This window comes from Rhinatrema bivittatum, chromosome 3, assembly GCF_901001135.1.
Source record: "Rhinatrema bivittatum chromosome 3, aRhiBiv1.1, whole genome shotgun sequence".
Classification (NCBI taxonomy): Eukaryota; Metazoa; Chordata; class Amphibia; order Gymnophiona; family Rhinatrematidae; genus Rhinatrema; species Rhinatrema bivittatum.
Genome location: NC_042617.1, coordinates 198122849 through 198148038, shown reverse-complemented (window position 1 = coordinate 198148038; position 25190 = coordinate 198122849). Strand labels below are relative to the sequence as shown.

General features: G+C 46.5%; 1 protein-coding gene across 1 annotated transcript in view; it reads left to right on the top strand.

Annotated features, from left to right (window-relative positions):
* The window catches only part of PLG (plasminogen), a 257526-nt gene that overhangs the window by 197937 nt on the left and 34399 nt on the right, over nt 1–25190 (top strand). Inside the window, exons 12-14 of the mRNA XM_029594095.1 lie at nt 4440–4588; nt 14530–14626; nt 17380–17500. Of these exons, the coding sequence (XP_029449955.1) occupies nt 4440–4588; nt 14530–14626; nt 17380–17500 (367 nt within the window). The remainder of the gene's footprint in view (nt 1–4439; nt 4589–14529; nt 14627–17379; nt 17501–25190) is intronic.

The following is a 25190-nucleotide window of genomic DNA, read 5'->3' as shown; positions in this document are numbered from 1 at the left end:
GAAAGGAATAGATAAATTGTTCCGTCTCTTCCTCTGGAGTGGGAAAAAAACTCGTATTTCTCTCCAGCTTTTAACTAAACCGCTGGCCCATGGGAGGATGGGATGTCCTAACTTGAGGATATACAATCTAGCTTCAATGGGTCCAGGACTTCCTCCTTGAATCTTCAAGATCCATTCCCTATTCTCATCTCCAGCGATGGTACCGCATCCCATCCCTGAACTTCATCATACATTGCCCCCCCCCCCCCCCAAAGCACTATCCCAGTACTTAAAAGCCCACCTCTTGATTCTCTCTTGTAGAAAAGCATGGGCTTTTCTATGTCAGATAGTGGATCACCCAGGCACCACTTCTACCCTACAACATATAGGTCAGAATCCCTTGTTCCTGCCAGGACTGGGAGCAATGGTGTTTAGCAGCAGGAAGGCTAAAGGTCTGGTAAGCCTCTACCAATTGTTTTCCCCTGATACCAGCAACTTTATAGTTTCCAAGAATTAGAAAAAGTATGTCAGTTGCCTTCCCATCATTTTTATGGCTATTTGTAGGTGCGGCACTTTATTGATTCCACTGGAATTTCGTTTCAAGAACCTCAATCCTCCTTAATTCTACACAAGATTATTCTTGTGGTCCCAAAGAATGATTTGAAACCTTCTATAGCCTTTATTCGAAAAATTCTCAACAACACCATCCCAGACAGCGCTTTACGAACCCTTTAGCAGAAATGGGACGCATGGTCTGATTTTCACCTATTGTTCCAAAATTTTAAAGACTGCTTCCCTGGCCCCTTGGATGACGTCAGAAACCGGCAGGTATTTAAACCCAGCATCTGCCCTCACTTCTTTGCCTTGCAACAGAGTTCACTCTTCGGAGCTACTAGTTGCTGTTCCTGAGTTCCTGATCCAGTTCCAGCTTGTTCCTGCCTTCGTGTTCCTGATCCAGTTCCTGTTTGCTCCTGCCTCCGTATTCCTGTTCCCGTTCCTGCTTCCTACTCGGCTTGGCTTCTTGGCTCCTGACTTTGGCTTGGCTCCTGGTATTCCGTGTCCACTGCCCGTCTTGATCCTTGGCTTGTCTACAGTCCTCGCTGATCTGCTGCCTGCCCCGACATCTTGTCTGTCTGCTCGTTACGCTGCGCTGCTGCCACCATATCCATTCAGCCACAGGGAAGGCTCTTTTTCAGCTCATCTATGGTAAACAGCCCAGACCACCCTTACCACTTCCTTTGTCGGTGCCATCCCCTGCTGCCCAAATGTCTGCTCAGCAGCTTCATTCCCTCTGGGAGTTTACACAACTCAAACTACAGCAAACGGCAGCCATTGCTAAGAACGCTGATAGACATCGTCGTCCAGCTCCTGTGTCACCCTGGAGACAAAGTGTGGTTAAGCACAAAGAATATCTGTCTTCGCATCCCTTCTATGTGACTGGCACCCAAATGTATTGGTCCGTTTCTGGTTTCTGAGAGGATTGGCGCTGTCTCCTACCGTCTACGTCTTTCCAGCACATTAAGGATTTATAATGTATTTCACGTATCTCTTCTCAAATCTTTGGTTCTCTCAAGATTCCATCAAAAACCTCCTAATCCTTCCGAAGCAGCTGCCAAAGATGACACCATCTATCAGGTACGGGAGGTCTTGGATGTACACTTCCACCATCGTAGGTGGGAATATTTATTATCCTGGGAAGGATGTGGTCCTGAGGACAACACGTGGGAACCTGCTGTCAACATCTTGGACAAATCCCTCCTTCATCAATTTCATCAGGACCAGCCGAACAAACCCAGACCTACGAGGAGGAGGCATAAGAGGGGAAGGTACTGTTACAAATCCCGGCTGTGAGACTCCACAGCTGGTTTCTCACCTTATCCCTGCCAGCTCTGGGCTGATCGCGGCGTTTCCTCGCTCCTCGCTGGGCCGCAGCTGGGCCTCTCCGTGGCGGCGTCTCCATGAGGCAGATGCCGCTGAGCTCCACCAGCAGACCCGCCCCTTAGGCACACGCACGCGTGCAAGGGGCCAAGATTTAAAGGGGCCGTGGTGGGAAACCTCGGCCTGGCCCTTGGATGACATCAGACGCTGGCAGGTATTTAAACCCAGCATCTTCCCTCACTTCTTTGCCTTGCAACAGGGTTCACTCTTCAGAGCTACTAGTTGCTGTTCCTGAGTTCCTGATCCAGTTTCTGCTTGTTCCTGCCTTTGTGTTCCTGCTCCAGTTCCAGCTTGTTCCTGCCTTTGTGTTCCTGATCCAGTTCCTGTTCGCTCTTGCCTCCGTGTTCCTGTTCCAGTTCCTGCTTCCTACTCGGCTTGGCTTTTTGGTTCCTGACTTCGGCTTGGCTCCTGGTATTCCGTGTCTGCTGCCCGTCTTGATCCTTGGCTTGTCTAAAGTCCTTGCTGATCTGCTGCCTGCCCTGACTTCTGGTCTGTCTGCTCGTTACGCTGCACTGCTGCCTGCCACGACCTCTGGACTTTCTCTGGTTCCGCTTCTCCTCCGCCTGCCTCGACCTGGACTTCTCGTCAGACTTCTTTTCCTGCTGGTCTCTTGGCTTGATCTGCCTCCCGGCTACGGACTCTGCTGCGGCCTACCCCTAAGCGGCCTCTCTTCATCTCCTAGCCAGCTCAAGGGTCCACTACCATAACAGTCTCGGTGTCCTCACTCTATCCTCCTTCCCACTTACTATATCTTGGAATCCCCCACACTCATCATCTCCATTCTTCCCCTCTTCCCCTCCCACTCAGGAAATCTGAGGGATCCTCCAAATCTATTTTCTCTCAAGTCTCTTGGAGCTAATTTTAAACTTTTTAATATGGCTTCCCCAGTCCTTTTATCCCTTTCACCTCCCGCCTCCTTGCCCCTTTTAGATGCTTGTAACTGCCTTGCTGCTTCTTTAGCACAGGTAAGGTTTGTCATGAGCTTGGAAGAGTAGACCCTGGGAGCGCTGACAGACAGGGCCAGGGCACAGTACAGAACTGTGAGGCAGAGGTGTGGTCAGACAGAGAAGGTCAAGGCAGACAGAGTCCAATCAGAAGCTGGAGACAAGCAAGGATCTGGACTGGCAGCAGATGGAAGCTAGTCAGGAACCAGATTAGGTCTCAATTGGAAGTCAGTCAGGAACAGCCAGACACAAGGAAACAAAGAATCAGGACCTGTTGCTCAGGCACTTGCCTAGAGGAATGAGCTTCCTTTATTGTTAGGGCAGTGCTGATATTATCAATCCATGCCACAGGAAATCCTGGGAGCTGGCCCTATAAAGCTGGTGAGCTGCTATGGGCTCTTACTCAGAGCAGCAGCATGCAGCAAAGGAGCAGGATGCCAGGAGCCATGCGGGGAGACCCCCCTGCATGTCGCAGGCCACAGTGCTAAGCCCGGGACCATGAGGTACAGGAAGCTGACTGCAGTGCAGAACCCTGCCGTCAATGGCATATTACAGGGTTCAATGACAAGATGCTTGAACTGCACAGGTCTCCATAGATACAGAGCCCTGCAGTTCAAATATCTTGTCAGTGAACCACATCTGTGTAAAGGAAGCAGCAAGGTGATTACAAGCATCTGAAAGCAGCAAGGAGGAGAGAGGTGAGGGGAATAAAAAGCTTAAAGATGACTCTGGTGGACTCAGGGCACTGAGAGAGATACTTGAGGCACAGGTCTATCTGACCACACCTAACAATGCCCCCTGACCCCATAATGTCCAAGAAATGCTAATATTTTAGTTTCATAATTTCATTTTGGGTGGAGGAGGAGGAGGAGGAGGAATGGAGTAGAGGCTAGTGTTTGGATAGACAGAATGCTATGTGCCAGTTTCTTTAACTATCTGTGGCTTTTTAGTTGTCTGTAATACTTATTTTATTTATTTAAAACTATTTCATAATCACCTAACTGATAAACATCTTCCTAAGAGATGTATAACATAATAATAATATAAGCAATGTTCCAACCAGGCACAATTTATTAAACTTGTATCATAATTTGTTGAGCTGAATATCAAACCAAAGTAACATCTTGAAGATGTCTTACCATGTTCCTGAAATCCTTGTCCACTAACGAGATATGCTGCATACCTAAAAAGTGTTTGACTGTATCAACCAGACCACTTAGTGTAAGCGAGTACCGTGTACTTGAAAATCGCCTTGTTTTGTGCAGACTTTCAAGTGCTTGTGTACCTTAGGCTTCTTACAGAAAATGTACCCCTTTATATGTACATCCAGAGTTGAGCATGTCAATGTAAACAGTACAAAATAGCAATGATCTTTCACTATGCATATTTAAAAGGAAGTGTACACGTATAAACTCAATTTGAGGGATTATGATATTATGATTGATGTGTTTTATATGTTAATCGCCAAGAGCACTGGACGGAATGGTGATAAAAAGTATTTGTAAATAAATAAATAAATAGATATTTCAGACCTTTGCCATTCCTGTCCCCGAATCACCCTCTTTTGTTCCCATGCAGACTGCAGGACTGGCAAAGGTGAAGATTATCGTGGTACAAAATCAACAACAGTAAATGGCCACAAGTGCCAAGCCTGGGGTTCACAGTCACCTCACCAGCACACCAGCTATACCCCTGTGACTCATCCACAAGCAGGCTTGGATGGCAATGTAAGCACCTGCTTTAGTGTTGATAGCAGTTAAAATAGATACAGCTAGGCTTTCTTTTTCTCCAGTAAAATGGCTTTAACATTGCTGATAGCGATAGCCTTTTAAAACTGAATATGCTTGTAAATATGCACAGGTATTTTCTTATTCTTTTAAGTTTATTCAAAAGAACAAAATTGCTGTTTCCAGCAGGGTATAATTATTTCAGGTCATTAATCAAATTCTCATTGAGGAGTGATCTACGATTGATACTATCTTAGAGGAAAGACTGGTTTGCCAATTCAGTGCTGAAAATAATATTTTTATTTATTTGTTTATGATATTTACCCTGGATGCAAAGATGTGAGGGATAAGCCAGAGATCAGTGGAGCCCCACTTGGAATGAAATTGGGCAAACTAGATGGCACTTTGGGGGGGGGGGGGGGTCATTATTTGCCATCATATTCTGTTTCGCTGTTTCTATTGAGCCCTGCTGTCCTGGGCACCTCACAAGAAATATTCCCAGAAGGTCATGCTTTATTATTGGTTAAATCCATACCGTGTCATATGCTGAGAAGAAGTTGAGAAAGGCTACACTGGGTTTACGCTTCTTCTGAAAACCAACCACGATGTATGCTGTAAGTTCTAAAACTTGGTCGCTGAAGCTACGATTAGAATGCAATCCTGGATCACTGGACTTTATTTTGTTTATTTTAAATTTTTTTTCAGCAGACTGATTTAACTTTTACGTATGGTTGATGCTGGAGGTCGTTCAGCGGGGGTTCCGGTCCCCCGCTGAATGACCTCCTGCAGTCGATCTCCTGCCGGCGCCATTTTCCGTACGGAAAACGATTCGCGGCAGGAGATCGTTTTCCGGACCCCCGCTGGACCCCCAGGGACTTTTGGCCAGCTTGGGGGGGCCTCCTGACCCCCACAAGACTTGCCAAAAGTCCAGCGGGGATCCGGAACGACCTCCTGCAGTCGAATCGTGTTCGTCTATGGCCGCCGCCATTTTGCGCCGCCATTTTGAAAAATGGCGCCGGCTGAAGACAACACGATTCTATTGCAGGAGGCTGTTCCGGACCGCTGCCGTTCCAGACCGCCGCTGGACCCCCAGGTAATTTAAGGCATTTGGGAGGGGTTCGGGAGGGTGGGGGATTTAATTTAAAGGGTCGGGGGTGGGTTTTAGGGGGTTTTAGTGTGCCGGCTCACGATTTTCACGATTTTCACGATTTTTTAAACACCGAAACGATAACAATACGATTCCCTCCCCCTCCCAGCCGAAATCGATCGTTAAGACGATCGAGGACACGATTCACATCTCTAATCGACACATTCAAAGCCGAGTGCATTGAAGTACTAGAAAACTGATACATTGATGCACTTGATGCACATAGAAACATAGAAACACGACAGCAGAAAAAACATATATTGCCCATCTAGTCTGCCCATTTGTTTAATTAATTTAGCTTTATAATTCTCATCACTTCCTTAGAGAACCCCTGTATTTATCCCATGCTTTCTTGAATTCAGATTCTGTCTTTCTCCACGGTGCACAGTGCATTGATGCACCTGATACACAGTGCACCAACACATGGTACACTGATCCACAATGCATCCATGAGCCTGAAAATCAATGCATCGACTGACACTGCACTTGTTACAATGCAAGAACCTGTTTTAGTGTCGAAAGAGGATGTACCTCTGCCTACCCCAGGCCAGATGATACAACAGTCATTTGACCAAATCGCAAGGCTCATGAGGAGTTTCCTTATCTCTCTCTTGAAAGAGGCAGATGGAATGCTCCAGCCTCTCTTTTTAACTCTCACTTTGACTGCTCCACAGATGAGAATCCTGAACTCACCTTTAAGTCTGCTGTCATGATCAGAACTCTAAATTAAGGGCTCTTTATTATTATTTTATTTCCATATATACCACTCTCCCAGAAAATTCTGACCAGAGTGGAATACAACAACAAAATCATAACAATAAACATAACAAAACCAGCAATTCTAAAATAAATAAAACAACATGAAACAAAACATTAAAACATAAAGACATCTGTACACCCAAAACCCTCAAAGATGTAGGATGCCTAAATTCATCTGCAAAACCCCTGAATATATAGGACTCAGGTGCTGGGAAATAACCATGCCTTCACTTTTTTCCTAAATGCCAGATAATTAGTCTCTAGCCTAATATCCAAAGAGACTGAATTCCACATCTCTAGACCAACCACTGAGAAAGCCCTCTTCCTGCAGAACACTGCACAAACCTCCCTGAAGGTTGTTTCATAAACAGCCTACTCTGTGCTGAGCGTAGACTCCAATTAGGCACATACGGGCGGATTTTAAATGCCCTGCTCGCGTAAATCCGGGCGGATTTACGCGAGCAGGGCCCTCGCGCGCCGGCGCACCTATTTTGCATAGGCCGCCAGCGTGCGCAGAGCCCCGGGACGCGCATAAGTCCCGGGGTTTTTTTTAAGGGGGCATGTCGGGGGGCGGGGGGCGAATGACGCGGCGTTTTGGGGGTGGGACACAGCGTTTTGGGGGCGGGATGCAGCATTTTGGGGGTGGGACCGTGGGCGTGGTGCCGGCCCGGGGGTGTGGTCGAGGCCTCCGGACCAGCCCCTGGGTCGGATGACGGCGCGCCAGCAGTCCGCTGGCGCGCGTAAATTTACGTCTGCTTCTGGCAGGCGTAAATCGAGGGACAAAGGTAAGGGGGGGTTTAGATAGGGCCGGGGGAGGGTGGGTTAGGTAGGGGAAGGGAGGGGAAGGTGAGGGGAGGGCGAAAGAAAGTTCCCTCCGAGGCCGTTCCGATTTCGGAGCGGCCTCGGAGGGAATGGAGGCAGGCTGTGCGGCTCGGCGCGCGCAGGCTGCCTAAAATCGGCAGACTTGCGCGCGCCGATCCAGGATTTTAGAAGATACGCGCGGCTATGCGCGTATCTTATAAAATCCAGCGTACTTTTGTTTGCGCCTGCTGCGCGAACAAAAGTACGCCATCGCGCTCTTTTTTAAAATCTACCCCATAGTGCTTAATCAGATCCCGAAGTATTCCACACTTGTACCCCTGATTTACCTTGAACATCTACACCATGTTGTGCTTACTGCAGCCCTACCTCTGGCCCTGGGAGCCCAGTCTCCCATGTTGTCCTCTGCGCGGCCTCCCGCCCGACCAAGCTGGTGTGTCTGCCTCAACGCCGGCGTCCCTCTGGCCCTCCCAGGTGCGTGCGCGATCTGCCCCACCTTTTAAAGGGCCGGAGGCGGGAAAACTCCAGCGGACCACTGATGACATCAGGGCTTAGGGCCTATTTAACCTGCCCAGCCCATGGGACCTCGCCTCGGCAACAGGTCTCTCTCTGGAGTGTTGGTTGTCTGCTCCTGTGTTCCTGATTCCTGGTTCTTGCTCCTGCTTTCCTGATTCCTGGTTCCTGCTCCTGCATTCCTGATTCCTCCTCCTGGTTCCTGTGTTCCTGTTCTCCGTTCCTGGCTTCCATTTGCTCTTTGCCCTCTCGGACTGATCTCCTGGCTCTGACCCTCGCTTGGCCCTTGGATTCCGCTCGTCTGCCACCTGCCTCGATCACCTGCCTGGACCTGAAGCCTCTTGATTGCCATTTGCCTCGACCATCTGCCTGTTTCCGATGTTCCTTGACTGCTGCCTGTCCTGACCTCTGGTACATCTGGCCCTGCTTCTTCACCTCTCCTCTGGGAGAGTTATTCCCGCCTGACCCACCCCTAAGTCCTGCAAGCCCCGGTACTCAAGGGCTCAACCTGTGGGGAATGAGGGCTGGTAAAGGTGAAGCTCCTGTTGGGTCTGCTCTTCACAGCCACCTTCCGACGATGAGGAGCTGCAGGGGCCTTCCCCTGGAGGTAGTTAACCTTGTCTCGGCCAGGGATTCACCGAACAACAGCTTGCCGAGGCCAAGGACCTGGCAGACCTTCCCAGTCTACAGGTCATTCCGGGTCTGGCCCAAAAGATTCAGCAGCAGCAGTAGCACTGCCTCAAAATGCTGGCCAACACCATTGAACACCTCGCGGAGTGCTTGGATGCCACCACCTAAGCCAGTTCCAGTGCTTCCGCACCCATGGCATCAACTCCATCTGCATCGGCCACAGCGTCTATCCATCTTCCGGCTCCCCCTCGGTACTCCAAAGATCCTAGGCAGTGTCGAGGTTTTCTCAATCAATGCTTTATGCATTTTTCTCTTCAACCCGCTCAGGTTTTCAACGATTCCATCAAGATGACCTTTATCTTCTCCTTGCTGGATGGGAAAGCCCTGGCTTGGGCCTCTCCAATATGGGAGTGAGGGGACCCCATACTGCAGGACCTACAACGCTTCATGCTAAACTTCAAGCAGGTCTTCGATGAGCCTGGATGCCTAACCATGGCCGGCTCGGACATACTCCATCTCCAGAAAGGCTCCCGGACCCTGGCTGAATTCACTATAGAATTCCGGACCCTGGTGACAGAGTTGGGCTGGCGGAAAGACAGCCTCCAAAGCATCTTCTTGGAGGGTCTCTCCCCCAGGATTAAAGATGAGCTTGCTGCTCGAGATCTCCCTAACAGCCTGGATGCCCTCATAGACCTACAGGAAGAATCGATCATCGTCTGCAGCAACGACTTTGAGAAGCTCGACCGCCCCACTGACCCGTTCAACTGTCTCCCTCCTTCTCTTGCTCTCCGGGCCCAATACCCTCTCCAAATCCAGGGCTCCAACGCTCAGAAGAGCCCATGCAGCTGGGCCGCACCCTTCTCTCTCCGGAAGAATGACAACGAAGACGTTCTCTGGGTCTCTGCCTTTACTGTGCTGGGCAGGGCCACCTCTTGGCCCAGTGCCCAATACAGCAGGAAAACTGTCAAACCTAGGTGTCAGTGGGGAGATGACCCTAGGTTGTGCCTCTTCAGCTCCCCAATGCACTCTGCCAGTCTCTGTTGTTCTCCCCCAGTGTGTCCACCCTACTTTCATGCTGGTGGACTCCGGAGTCGGAGGAAACTTCATCTCCAGTGAAATGGTGGCCCAACTGGACTTGCCCACTTCACCTCGGATTCTTCATTCCATAGGGAGCCCCTTCCCAGCCGGATTTCACGGATCACTACCCCGGTCCGCTTATGCACCGGAGTTCTTCATGAGGAAATTTCCTTTCTTGTTCTGGAGAGATCCGTTCATCCTATCGTCTTGGGACTACCCTGGCTGCAAGCCCATTCTACTCTCATCTATTGGAGCACCCTCCAGCTGACCTCTTGGGGGCCCAGTGTCCTTCCAACTGCCTCCGCTAGGTCCAACATATTCCGGGGTCCTTGGCCACCACCTCCTGTGGCCTACCTCCCCAGTACATCAACATCAAGGATATCTTCTCTAAAAAGATGGCAGAGACCCTTCCTGAGCATCGTGTCTTTGATTGCACCATCAACTTACTCCCCGATACCATGCCTTACAGGGGTCGGGTGTACCACTTGTCTCTTTCCGAGACCAGAGTGATGTCCCAATACATCAAAGAAAACCTGGAAAGGGGTTTCTTCTTGCTGTCCACCTCCCGGGCGGGAGCCGGGTTTTAATTCATTGCAAAAAAGGATGGGTCACTCCGGCCCTGTATAGACTATCGTGGCTTAAATGCCATTACCAGGAAGGATCGCTATCCTTTGCCCCTGATCCCTGAGCTCCTGGATGGCCTGCAAGGGGTGAAGATTTTCACCAAGCTGGATCTCCAGGGGGCCTACAATCTGGTCAGAATCCAGCCTGGTGATGAATGGAAGACCGCGTTCAATACCCGTGATGGCCACTACGAATATCTGGTCATGCCATTCGGCTTGTGTAATGCCCCTGCTGTATTCCAGCACTTGATGAATGAGGTCTTCCGCGACCTATTGCAAACCTTAGTGCTGGTGTACCTCGACGATGTCTTAGTCTTCTCTAAAGATCTTCTGTCTCACCATCGAGACATCTGACTGGTACTCTAACGCCTTAGGGCTAATAGACTCTACGCGAAACTCAAGAAATGTATGTTCGAGCGTGAGTCTCTCCCCTTCCTGGGATACATTATCTCCCGTAGTGGATTCTTCATGGACCCATAAAAAATGGCTTGCATCCAGAAGTGGCCTCAACCATCGGGCCTCCAACCCCTACAACGCTTCCCAGGGTTTGCGAATTTCTACAGGCACTTTATCCCACATTACTCTTAGCTTGTGGTGCCACTCACCACCCTCACTAAAAAAGGGGTGAACCCCAAGCAGTGGTCTCCGGATGCCATCTCCGCCTTCAGTTCTGGAGACCGTATCTCCAAAGGGACAGAGACAGGATGGAGGCAGTCCAGAGAAGGGCAACCAAAAAGGTGTATGGTCTTCATCGAATGCCTTATGAGGAGAGATTGAAGAATCTAAATATGTATACCCTGGAGGAAAGGAGGAGCAAGGGAGATATGATACAGACCTTCAGATACTTGAAAGGTTTTAATGATCCAAAGTCAACGACAAACCTTTTCCGTTGCAAAATAATCAGCAGAACCAGAGGTCACAATTTAAAACTCCAGGGAGGAAGACTCAGAACCAATGTCAGGAAGTATTTCTTCATGGAGAGGGTGGTGGATGCCTGGAATGCCCTTCCAGAGGAAGTGGTGGACTAAAACTATGAAGGATTTCAAAGGGGTGTGGGATAAACACTGTGGATCCATAAAGTCTAGACGACGTGAATGAAGAGAAGAGGCATGGGGTGGCTTATGGGAATGAAGGCTACTACCTGGCGATAATACCTTTATTCAATAAATATACACATGGTTAATGCGACTCCAACATTGCTCTATGCTTCAACTGCAAGAGGAAATGTGGAAAATAGGATTTGCATTCACAAAAAAGAGGGGAGTAGCTTGCTTGTTACAGCAGTTACTACTCCAAACCAAATAATGCCTGATACTTTATTTTCACTGCATATGCAGCGTAGCTCACTGCTTCAATGTCAGGGGGAATGAAGAAAAGATGATTTATATTCAGACAACAACCAACAAAGACTGAATTACATAGTCTGGATAAGCAAATAAGCATGGGTGTAGCTTGCTTGTTACGGCAGTTACTACCCCGAATCAATTAAGCATGATACTTCACTTGGAATACATATCCAGTGCAGCTCACTGCTTCAATGGCAGGGGGGAATGAAGTAAAGTGGAATTATACTCAGACAACCAACAAGGACTGAATTGCACAGGCTGGGTAAACAAATAAGCATGGGAGTAGCTTGCTTATTGCGGCAGTTAATACCCCTAACCAATTAAGCTAGATACTTCACTCAGATGCAGCACCAGCACTGCTCTCTACAGCAATGGCAGGGGTGGAAGTGAAATAGAACCGAAAAGTTAGTTACTAAGGGCCAAGAGTAACAGATAAGTATGAGAAAAAAATAAGTGTGAAAGCTTGCTGGGCAGACTGGCTGGGCCGTTTGGTCTTCTTCTGCTGTCATTTCTATGTTTCTATGTTTAAAAGGCAGGATCTCTGCTTGAAACCCAAGGAAAAGCCATGACAACCACAGGAAACTGCAGCTTGTTAATTGGCAAGAAAAATAGATTTGCTTATTAAGATGGACCAGTGTATTCATGCACTAGCAAAAAGGTGTGCATCAATATTTGAGATGGAACAGTGACCGTAAAAAGTGAGCAGAAGCTTATGATATCTTAGGCTACGAGGCAGTGAACCTGTATAAGAATTAAACTGCTGAGGCGAGCTAGGTGATCAAATGCTGGAGAGAAAATGTAAAGTAGCCATTAGCGAGATGATAGCAGTAAGTGAAAGGCTTGGGTTTGTAACGCAAAACTTCAGTACCAAGGACAGAAACCATAAAAGGCACGCCGGAGGTCACTATAAATACCTTTGCACAAGGTGGATCGGAAATCTGAAAGCAAACGCAAGCCAGCTAATATGTACTGTAAGTAAAACAATTTTTGTGGAGAGGGTAAAACACCAAGCTGTTAGCAAATAAAATGAAGAGTCCATACAACAAGAAAGAAGCTTACTTTTATTTTTAAGAAATTAGCATCGGCAGCGTTTCCTGCAGCGATACTCGAGGCACAATTTCTTAGAGGTACATGATGTAGGGCTAGATGAGAACTAGAAGAAGGCGCCAACCAAATGCAGGGAAAGAATGTGTAAAGGTACATACGTTTAATACTTAAAAGAGGAGGGGCTGAATGAAGGGGAGTTGGGAGCAGAGGGAAAAAGGGAGGGAAAGTTTGGAAAAAAGGAAGGGAAGGGCAAAGAGGAAGAAAGAGGGAGAAGGGGTGGTGGGGGTGCGGGGGGAGGGGGAGGGTGTGAGGGAGAAAAAAAAAGGGGGAAATGGGGGGGGGGAGAAAAGTGAGAGGGAGTTAGAAGAGGGACACTACCTCAATGAAAGCTTTAAGATGGTTGGGCATAAGAGATGCTCCTATTAACCGCTGTTAACGGAGGGAACTGCTAGAAGAAAGACAACCATTCAATCTCCCGATTTAAGCCAGTTTAATTCAAAGATCCAGCACTGTTCTTTCTGGACTAGGATTGTAGAGAAATTGCCACTACGTGTGGAGCCAGTGTGGCTGTTCAAGCGCAAAGAATTTAAGAGACATCAAATCATGACTATGGGATTGCCAGTGCCCAACCAACAGAGCTTCAAGGGGGCCGAATTTGAGACAAGACCGGTGTTCAATTATTCTGTCCCGGAGCTGGCGAGTAGTTTTGCCCACATATAATATATCAATGGGCACGGACATAAGATTGCGTATAATACACCACTGGAGGCGCAAGCGGTATGGTGCTTCAAAATTGTATGAATTGCTGGATGGTTACATACAGAGCGCTGAGAGCATGGAAAGTGGCTTCTATTGAGGGAATCTTGCGGAGAAAGTTCTGGTCTGAGTTCAGAAGTCACTAGCAGATCTCTCAGATTCTTACCACGAGAAAATGGGCTGTTCCTGAAAAGCAGAGTGGGGTGACAGTATTTTCCAATGATCCTTAATAATAGAAATAACCTTACTACTGTGGAAGGAGAATGGCAGTATACATGTGAGATGGGAATCTATCTTTGTTGCATGGTATAAATAAAAGATCATGGTTAATATAAAGAGCTCTCTTAAAAGCTTGCTTAATAACTCGAGAAGCCTTTTTTTTTTTAACCCTCAAATAAGCAGTTCTAATTTCCCCTTTTTGCATTAAAGAAATCATATACAGCTCTCACAGTGCTGAGCTGCTGTGATGGCCAGGGAAACACTCTTCGCCTTTATTGGTATGTCTTCTATGACCGTCCGCATTGATTTTGAAACATTATATTACTGTCTACGCCTGCCTCCTGTTCTCCTAATTCTGTTCTCCTGTTCTCCTAATTCTGTTCTCATTTGTAGATGTGAATATTCACGGCTCCCCCTGACGCAGCCTTGGTGAGAAACACGGCCGTGTCGGGGTGTTTGTACCTTTTCAGAATAAGAATATATTGTTCAAACAAGTGTCCTTGCCTGCTGGCCTTTAAACAAATAAAGCAATTGATACATGTATTGAACAGTTAATATTGTAATGCCACGCATTATTTTGGGTTTTATATTTATGTGTGCTATTTACTCCACATTTTCGGTGTGTATGTCCATTTTTTCATATGTAAATTTTTGAAAATTTACCCTTCAGTGTTTTTATTCAAAATTGTAAAGAGTTTTTAGTCTGATAAGGCATCAACTATAATTTGCTTGTTGACCTGTATTTCTGCAAATTTGCACATAGTTTGAATCTGTAAGAACAGTAAGAAGAAGACAGAAAGGTGCAGAGGAGTCTGGTTTTTTGTTTTTTTTTTTTCATTTTATGGTGGATACTCAAACAGAACACATCAGACTGCACATGTCAGCAAGGTCTGGATCTATGTTTTACATGCTTCAGTGGGAGTAAAAGGGTACATATCAAGTCTGAGTAATCTATGATTTCATTTATATAATAATTCTTCTTTTGTCGTTTTCCTTTTGTCACAGTATTGCCGAAATCCTGATGGAGATATTAATGGACCTTGGTGCTTCATAGCAATTCCTAGTACTACAAACTGGGAATATTGTGACATCCCTCAATGTGGTAATTTTTCTTTTCAGATTTCTTCAGTTTCACCTCATTTGGCTATGATGTTTTTTAACAGTCATCAGAATGCATAAATCAAGTTTACAATATTTGGGGTAGATTTTCAAAGGGTTACACGTGTAAGATACGCGCATAACCCCCGAAAACCTACCCCTGCGCATGCGCAAGCCTCCTTGAAGGGAACGGGGAAAGCTATTGGGCCTCCCCTAGGGCTCGGCGCGTGCAAGGTGCACAAGTGTGCACCTCCTTGCGTGCGCCAACCCTGGATTTTATAACATGCGTGCTACCCGGCGCGCACAAATGTACATCCGATTTTATAACATGCGCGCGCTGCCATGTGCATGTTATAAAATCCAGGGTCGGCGCGCGCAAGGGGGTGCACACTTGTGCACCTTGCGTGTGCCAAGCCCTAAGGGAGGCCCGATGACTTTCCCCATTCCCTCCAAGGCCTCTCCGAAATCAGAGCGGCCTTGGAGGTAACATTTTTTTTGGTCCCCCCCCCATCTTTCCCTCCCTTCCCCTATCTAACCCACCCCCCCAGTCCTACCTAAATCCCCCCCTACCTTGTTTTGTAGAGTTACGCCTACCTCTGGCAGGCATGACTTGCGTGCGCCGGCTCCCTGCCAGCGCGCCAGGCCCCAACACAGACCGCTGTGTTGGGGCACACAGCCATGCCCTCGACCACCCTCAGACCGCGGCCGAGACCACGGCCCCACCCCTGGACTGCCCATTTTTCGAAGCCCCGGGACATATGTGCGTCCTGGGGCGTGCGCAGGGGTTGGTTTTTCAGGGGTTACATGCATATCTTACGCGTGTAACCCTTTGAAAATCTACCCCTTTATGTTTTAGCCATACAGAAAATTCTGTGTTCTAATTGAGTAATAAATATAACTCATAACATGATATGTTACAGTTTTGCTTAAACTAATCTTTGAAATTTTGAAGACTTTTCTCTTTGTGATTGATCATATTGGGGCGGATTTTAAAAGCCCTGCTCGCGTAAATCCGCCCGGATTTACGCGAGCAGGGCCTTGTGCGCCGGCGCGCCTATTTTCCATAGGCCGCCGGCGCGCGCAGAACCCCGGGACGCGCGTAGGTCCCAGGGTTTTTGGAAGGGGGCGTGTCGGGGGCGTGTCGGGGCGGGGCCAAACCACGCGGCGTTTTGGGGGCAGGGTGCGCCGTTTCGGGGGCGTGGCGCCGGCCCGCGGCGTTCCGGGGGCGTGGCCACGCCCTCCGGAACCGCTCCTGGGTCGGGTCTCGGCGCGCCAGCAGCCCACTGGCGCATGTGGATTTACATCTCCTTCCGGGAGGCGTAAATCCGTGGATAAAGGTAAGGGGGGGTTTAGATAGGGCCGGGGGGGTGGGTTAGGTAGAGGAAGGGAGGGGAAGGTGAGGGGAGGGCGAAAGAAAGTTCCCTCCAATGGAGACAGGCTGCGCGGCTCGGCGCGCACCGGCTGCCCAAAATCGGCAGCCTTGCGCGCGCCGATCCAGGATTTTAGAAGATACGTGCGGCTACGTGCGTATCTTATAAAATCCAGCGTACCTTTGTTTGCGCCTGCTGTGCAAACAAAAGTACGCGAACGCGCTTTTTAAAAAAATCTACCCCATTATTTTGAGGAATGTTATTATTTGTTTATAGCCAGTGGTACAGCAGAGCTCATCCTACAAAGAATTAATCACCACAAAATAATATATATAGAAAAGAGTAAAAGAAACATTAAAATTCAAGGAATTTTATCTGAACAGTTCTGGAATATTATAAAGAACTGAAGATGTGTTCTTAATCTTATGTAGCTTCAAACACATGCAGAAAAGGCTATTTTTTATTGTGCACATTGCATTTGCTCATTCATTGCACATTGTGTAGTTCCTCTCAGCATCACTGTGGGTTGAGCATGCTGCAGTTTTTGCAGTTTGCAAATCTGGTACACGTTCAGCTAAAATAAAATGTTCTGCTTTGGTGCTATTAGATTTTATGCATTTATCTTACATAATGTTTGATATTTCAAAAATATAATAGTACTTATGAAAATAATTTTCAATTCTATAGTTATTTTGCTAGGATTTTATTTTCTATTATGTGGCCAGTTTTTTCAAGGGATCTAGCCAGGTAATTCCCAAGTTACCTGGCTAGATCCTCTGGGGTGAAAATTGTATCCCACGTAGCAACTAAAAATATATCTGTAGTTTAACAACATGTGTACTTTTAGTTGAATTCAAAAGATGCATTTCTGAGGCGTGTTTAGGTCAGGAGAGTAAACAACTTGCATAAAATTGTATATTCATATGTACATATGTAGTTTTGCCCCTATTCCTTTGTCGATTCTAATGCAAGCACAAAGTACCTGTGTGTGTGTGTGTGATGAGCACATTTTCAAAGAAAAACTATCCAAGTACCCATTTACGTTACGCATCTAGCTGGCTTGCTGAAAATCTGCCCTCTCCACTCCCTCTCCCTGTATTTATTAAATTTTCACTTTGCACATGAAGAATCCAGACAGTATGCACAACCAATAAATGTCAACTTTCAACATTTCTGTTGTTCATGATGTTTTTGGCAACGGAAGAAACTCCAATCCTTTGGGAAAGTCAAAGGAATTCTCTGAGTTAATTGCCATGACATGTAGCATGGGAAATTATCTAGGGATCCTGGCCTTCTGGCCGTATTTTCAATTCAGGAAATCATTTAAAAAAAAAAAAATAGAGCTTCATTCATTTGAACATCCCTTTTCACAATTCCTTCCATTTAGCTCCGACTGAAATTGAATGTGGGAAACCCAAGAGATCTCCAAAAAAATGCTTTGGAAGGATTGTAGGTGGATGTGTTTCAAATCCACATTCCTGGCCCTGGCAAATCAGCCTCAGGACAAGGTATGAGATTCTTTTCATTTTTTTATACATGTAGACATTTTAGATTGTCTAAGGGGGCAATTTTCATACTGCCCTCATAATTGCAGAATCCCCGAGTACTTTTTATCCATTTTCTTGCACTAATTTTCAAAGTAAAAATACACAGGTACTTTTTATGCACCTTATTAGATCAATTCCACATGGACTAGAACAGTAGATTGTGGGTTTCATCACAGTAGGTGTGTCCCTTATTGTTCCTTTCCCAATATGTACAGCCACTGTGGAACTGTACTCAGTATTTGGAATAGGGATGAGGAGAAGAGCATGCTCCTGCTATGATATCAGCTCAAATTAAGGAGAAAGCTAAAAGTTCTTACACACATGTCCATGACCACAGTGCCTCATTTAAATAAGTACAAAACCACTAATATGGCCCTATTCTGTAGGAAGCAATGAAGAGAAAGGAACATTAAAAGAAAAATGTGCATTTGTAATAGATGGTGCAAAAATACTTTGGAGCCAATATTCAAAGCTGAATAGCTATTTAAGGGCCTGATTTACTACGGCTTTTCTCCCATTCTGTGTCTTTGGGAAACATGCATTGTAAATGAGGCCCTAATTTAGCAGGATAAGACTTACTCAGCTAACTTACATGGGATATTCAGCAGCACAGCTGTTATCCAGCTAAGTTTAGAACTGCTATTGAGCAGGTTTAGTTTATCCGGTTAATGTAACTAGATAAGTATGAATATCAGTACTTATCTGGCTAAGGCCTGGATTCTCTAAGGTCCTGCGATAGCCGGCAGCAATCGCATCTCCGCAGTGCGATCGCTGCCGGCTTTCACGCTGAATAACTACACCATAAAAGGTGTAGTTATTTGGCGCGAAACTGGCGGCGATAAGGAATGTTACCTTTCGCTGCCAGCGATGTGTCCGCAGTGTCGGCCCTGGTGCCGCCCCGACTCCTCCTATTCCGGAGCCGACTCCGCCCCAAGCTAGCTATCGCACGAGAAAAGGGACTTTTCGCGTGCGAAACGTCCCTTTTCACGTGCGATAGCGTTGGAGAATGACCCCCTAAGTTAACTGGATAAGTAGTGCCACCCCGATCTGTCCACTGCTCACCCATAACATATTCAGCTACAGTATCCACTTAGCCGGATAAGTGGTGGCCGCTGAACATAGCTGGATATTTAGCAGCTGCCACTTAGCCAGATAAGTCTGATTAATCCAGCTAAGCAGTGCTTGAATATTAGCTCCTTTAAGAATTAAGTTAAACTTACAAAGAATGTTCAGCATTAGCTTGTGAAATGTTACCTATGAATACAAGTGGAACCCACTCCCCACCCACCCCCATACTGCAAAAATACAGCTTCATGTATAATGTACATTTTACCTTGTTAACTCCAATACAAGCAACATGACACATGAAGATGGACCCTTCCCTTCACAAACAACACATCAAGTCTTTGGACAACTGGGAATCCTCATATTCTCTTTCAATGCCCCTAGGTTATTATGTCTTGATAGCTGTGAAATGAACAGTACAGAATAAATAACAAAGGATAGGTTAATGCATAGAGCATAGGGGCAAGTGTGAAAGAATGGCCAACTTTGGGCTCATTTCACTTTGAAAAAGTAAGCTTTCTTGTATAAGCCCATTAATATTTGTCATGGCTCATATACAGTACAGACATAATGAAAGTACTAGGGTAAAGCAACCATATTATTTGTAAAGGAATTGACACATATGGACACAGAAAGGTAGCTGATGATAGTCATGTTTTCCTTCATCCTCATGAAGGAGCCAGTAACCATGCATTCTATAAATTAACTCTTCCATAACTAGTATGAAACCAAAGAAACTGCAGCTTGTAGTATTATATCTCTTACAGTGGTGATAAAACAGCAAGAATCTTTGCAGAGCCTCACATATATACAGTATATCCAAAACAAATCCATCTTTCATAAATCAAATAGTAAAACTTTTTTCACAAAGTAAGTCCCGAAGGGCTAAAATAAAAAAATAAATCAACCAATACAGTAGATGCAAAAGCAAGAAAAAGTTGAAAGAGCTCGTAAAGTGATTAATGGAAAAAAAAAAATAAGAGAACAAAGAAAAACAGAGAGGAAAGTAGAGTATTGCCTTGGAGATTCATGTGCAGAAATGCTTGACATTTTTTTGTTAACAAAGTCTTAGGTTCATAGGCCACTGTGGCAGAGGCAGACTTGGATATAATTGTATTCACTGTGGAAATGAGGATCTGAATTAAATGTGTCCATCCCAAGCAATATTCTCTTCAGCAAAAATAATAGAGAAAATGGGGAGAGAAGTAGCACTTATATTAGATACATAATAGTAGGCACTGAACTCAAGGGAGAGTAGGGAGAAGCTGAATTTTCCAAGGGAATATAATACAGACCTCTTGCATAAGGAAATGGAGTGGATTCAGACAAGGTAAGAGGCATTACCAGAGGAGGTCCTCTGTAGGGGACTTCAATCTACTGGATGTGGACTGGAGCCTAATAGCTACAACATGAGCTATGAGTAGAGGAGTCCTGGATGCTCTACAAGGGGGATTCCTTTGGCACCCAGTATAAAAATATAAAAAATATAAAAGTGCGTTTGAGGAGGTAGATTGAAGCTGGAATTAACAAATGAAAACAACATCACTGACCTCAGGGCCAAGGAAAATTTAAAATCTAGTGATCATTTTGTAACCCTCTCTCTGGTTTAGGGGCCAAGAGGGTAGGGGCACACCAAGGTCTCAGGTTCAATTCTCAGCTTTCTCCCACTCTGACACAGTTTGGGGCCCCGGGACGGAGTTCATTTTCCTATTGAGGGAGGACTAAATCCTCCAAGGCCCAAGATGGCAGGGGTGGCTCTGTAGTTGTTGCCCTGGAGAGGGGGGGGGGGGGTGTGAAACTGTTCTCTTTCAACTTTAAAGAACATGAGTGCCAACCAAATGCACTGGAGGCTCAAAATGAGTGTCCAAATGAAATCTTTATTGTCAGAATTCTTTTAGTAGTAGAAATGGCATTTTCGCAACAAATGTACAGTTCTTCATTTTGTCTGTGCAAGTGTCTCTCAGTATTGAGCTGGAAATTCTAAACCCCCAGGGTTGGGAAGAAAAAGGTCCCCAGTTGGACAGGGTATCCTTATTTTGAATGGAAAACCCCTTCCAAAAATACTGATGGCAAAAAAGTGCACAGTCTTCTAAAGTGTCTCTCTCCCAGGGTGGATGCCAGATGGGTGTCCTCAAAGTAGAATTGTAGGTCTTACTCATAGTTCTCCTCTTTAGTTGTCACAATGGGATTTTCTTAGGAAAGGTCCAGTAGCAGGGAGCACAGGATCTCTCTACAGATGTCCCCTCTTCAGGAAGTAAGGATGGCCCCAACCTCTTCCTGGGAACTCAGAAAAAAATCTTCACAAAAATGGCAAAAGGATCTGGAATTCCCCTGCCACAGGTCACCTCTGGTCCAGCCCCCTTTGTAAGGACTTGAGAGCATTGGAGTCTTCCCTACCCTCTGTCTGAGTTCTCCAAAAAACCACCTGAACCCCAACCTCTGACATCAGAGGAGGACATTACTTATCAGCTACAGGACATCCTGGAGATAAGAAAGCATGGGAAGCGAAGGGAATACCTTCTCTCATGGGAAGGGCTTGGGCCAGAAGAGAATAGCTGGGAGCTGGCAGCCAATATTCTGGACAAAGACCTAATCAAGCAGTTCCAAGTCTCTCACTCAAGGAAGCCCAAACCTCCGGAAGCGGGCCCTAAGAACCCCCTTCTTAGGGCCCGCTTCCGGAGGTTATGCCCGTCGGTCACAGATGGATGCGACCGCTGTTGCTCACCTTCTGTTTCACTGTTCTGTCTCATTCGGGTAGAATTACGGCATCCGCCAGTTACCTCTGACCCTCCTGCCTCCGTTCTTGGACCTCCTCGAGCAGCAAGGATGCTGCTGACTGCCATCTTACCCTCGGAGTCCCTTAGGCGCATGCGCGCGCTCCTGGTCCAGCCTTAAGCACGTCATGGTGGGAACCTCGGGGGCGTCTCCCTCAGATGATGTCATCTATCTCAGCCTCTTAAGCCCGCTGGCCCTGACCTTTAACGACTTGGCAACGAGTTCCCTCATTGCTTCTCCTCCAGTTCCTGCTTCACTGGTGTGAGACTCATAAGAACATAAGAAATTGCTTCCTTGTCCTTTTCCACTCCGTCTTTGACGATCCAGGGTGAAAGGCCATCTCTGGGTCTACACTTCTTCATCTGCAACAAGGTTCCAGAACCCTGACCGACTACGTCTTTGAGTTTAGGACTCTGTCGTCCGAGCTGCACTGGGACCTTGGCTGCCTACGGGCCATCTTCCTTGAAAGATTAAGCCCGCGTATCAAAGACGAATTAGCGGCATGAGAACCTCCGGAGGTTCTGGACTCTCTCATAGACCTCGCTGGCCGCATTAACTGCCACCTTCGTGAACGCTCGCAAGAGGCCAAAGGATCCAAGAGGAAGGCACCTTTTTTGTGACTGTGTGATTTGCCAGCGCACCCCGCTCTGCGGGCTGCGCCTACTTATACTTAAAGAGACTCTAAGACCTCCTGTGCTGGAATACTGATGTCAGCTACCTGCTGACGCTCCCGTGGCTCCACCTTCCGGGATCTTCATACCAGCTCCATCCGGGCCCTTTCTCTCCCTCTCTCTTCTCTCTCTCACCAGCTCTGCTGTGCTATGTATCCAGCTGCCAGACCTCGCCTCCCGACGGTGAGGTTCAGTGCGGCTTCTCCCTGTGGGCAGTACCATCTCTTACCTTGGGCCAAGGGCCCACAAACACACACAAAACCTAACAGAATGTAAGAAGGGTGGAATGGAAATCTTTTAAAATAAATAATAAATAAAAATAAAAATAAAATGCAGTGAATTATTCTTGTCAGTGGGTTTGGTAAAAATGGCTGGGAAAAAACCATCCAGTGGAAGAAGTTAAGATTTTTGTCATACAGAATTTATGTTCAAAATTTAAGCATACTTTGCAAGCAAGTCCAGCTTACCACCAGCAAATGAAGGTTTTGCAGTCAGCTCTCTCTCTGGACTAACACTGATAAACAAATACTAACTTTAATAGCTCACAGAATTAATCAAAATCAATTTCCATACGCACACAATTCTAATATTGGCAAACAAATACCAGCCTTAAAACTAACACACAATATAAACAGCCAGTAATAGTTTAACCCTCCAAGAATTTTTTTCTCAAGATTTAAGCGCTCTTTGCCAGCAAATTCATCTTACTATGAGCAGATGAAGGTTCTACTGTCAGCATTCTCTGGTCATATCAGTTGCCCCTATTGAATAATGCTTAACATACCAGGCAGAATCATAGACACAGTGAGGGTCCATATTGATTAAGTTTGGCATTTAGCTGGACAAACTAACGGGCCAATACAGTAAAGTCCGCGGGAGAGCAGGCGAACGCCCACTCTCCCGGCGCGCGCACAGGCCACTCTCCTGGGCGCGCAATTCTGTATTTAAATGAGACCTGGTGGTAAAAACAGGCAAAAGGAGGTGCTAGGGACACTAGCGCATCCCTAGCACCTCCTTTTGGACCGGAGCAGCAGTTGTCAGCAGGTTTGACAGCCGATGCTCAATTTTGCCGGCGTCTGTTCTCGAGCCTGCTGACAGCCACGGGCTCGGAACCCGGACGCCGGCAAAATTGAGCGTTCAGTTTTCGACCCGACAGCCGCGGGCTGACTTCAAATATTTTTTTTAATTTTTTTTGTACTTTTTTTACCCTTCGGGACCTCCAACTTAATATCGCCATGATATTAAGTCGGAGGGTGCACAGAAAAGCAGTTTTTACTGCTTTTTTGTGCACTTTCCCGGTGCCCGAAGAAATTAGCGCCTACCTTTGGGTAGGCGCTAATTTCTGAAAGCAAAATGTGCGGCTTGGCTGTACAGTTTGTTTTCTGAATCGCGAGGGAATACCTAATAGGGCCATCAACATGCATTTGCATGTTGCGGGCGCTATTAGGTTCAGGGGATTGGACGTGCGTTTTCGGCCCCTTACTGAATAAGGGGTAATGCTAGCACGTTGAAAACGCGCATCCAATGGCGGGTTAACAGAGCGCACTGTTAACCCGCCATTGGATGCGCAAATCAATTGCCGCTGATTCAGCTGGATACGTTTTTAGCCAGATAAAACTTATCTGGATAAACTGGAGGTATTTTGGTAGCATTCCAGGACAGTGCTAACTTACCTAGATAACTTAGCTGGATGACGCTGATATTCAGCGTACCTGGTAAGTTATCTGGGTAAGTCCTGTCGTACCTCAGGTATGAGCAGTATTATGGCTGCACTGCAAAATATTCAGTTTAAGTTATCTGGACAAGTTTAGCTGGATAACTTACCTGGAGATCCAGTGGCTGAATATTGACCTCATCTTAAAGATGATCACTATAAAGGCAGCTATTGCGCCTTGTAGTATATATGAGTTCAAAGTTTGAAAAACTCAGAGGGCAATATTCAGCCGCTGAGCGGCTTGGCTAGTTAGCCAGATAAGCATATCCAGCTAACTAGCAGGGTGTATTCAGCAATGCAGTCGTGCCACTGAATATACCCAGCTATCTTAAAGTTAGCTCAATATGTTTACTCAGATAACTTTCGGAGAGGTCAGTGGCATGACCAGAGTTAGTTGCATAAGTTCATCGGCTAACTCCGCTCCTCCCCAAAACACCTCCTGCCCACTCCTGGAACACCCCCGACTTGTGGCTAAATTATTGCTGGCACTGCCTCAATTGTATGCAAATCTATCTTATGCATTTTTGTTGTGAATATCCTGAAAACCAGGCCAATTGGTGACTCTCGAGGACCGGAGTTGGCCACCCCTGGGCTAGAATATGCCGGTTTTGCCATTTAGACGGATAACTTTTCAGTTATCCGTCTAAATGGGTTTTGAATATCAATCTCTCAATATTTACAAACTTAGGGGCATACAGTATTTACTAAATGCTTTTGCCCATTTTGTAATTTTTTATTTTATTTATTTTTACTGAGGTTTTTGGGGGTTTTTTTGGATTGGTTAACTTCTTCTGATTCCTGGCATTCAGGCAAATCAGAGCTTGTTTGAACTTCACTCACTGTCACCCAGGAGATAGTGGTGCTAGAAGTGCTGTAGTGGAGACACTGGGCATTCATTCACAGCATTCCTATGTTCCTCAGCCAAGCAAGTTAATGACAGCTCTTTTGCCAAGGGGCATGAACTGTGAGTGCTTTTGGATTGGCTGGTTGGTATTGCCCCATTAATGATGCCTGGAGCTTTCTTCACCTCAGGAACAAAAACCCAGGTCTAGAAATTGAATGCCAGTTCCCTACACACGCTTTCAGCTATTGGAGAAGGCCATTATTTTATAACTAGCTAACACCTGTGGAAATTCCTCAGAGGCCCCTATAAATTATTACCCTCCTGCTCCAAGTCCCAGCAAAGCATAGTCAGCCCATCACAGGCTACCCTCCCATCCCTGCAATCCCAGTAGCAGCACAGTCTGCTTCCCCCCCCCCCCTCCAGCCCAGTCCCGACTTCAGCACAGCCTCTCAATCCCCAGGAAGCTCCAATTTATTGCCCTCCACCTCCAGCTCTGCCCCCAACCATGCAGCAATGTTCCCTCCAAGGAGTGACTAGGTATGTGCACATTTTTTTTCATGTGAGCAACAAGTTTTTTAAACC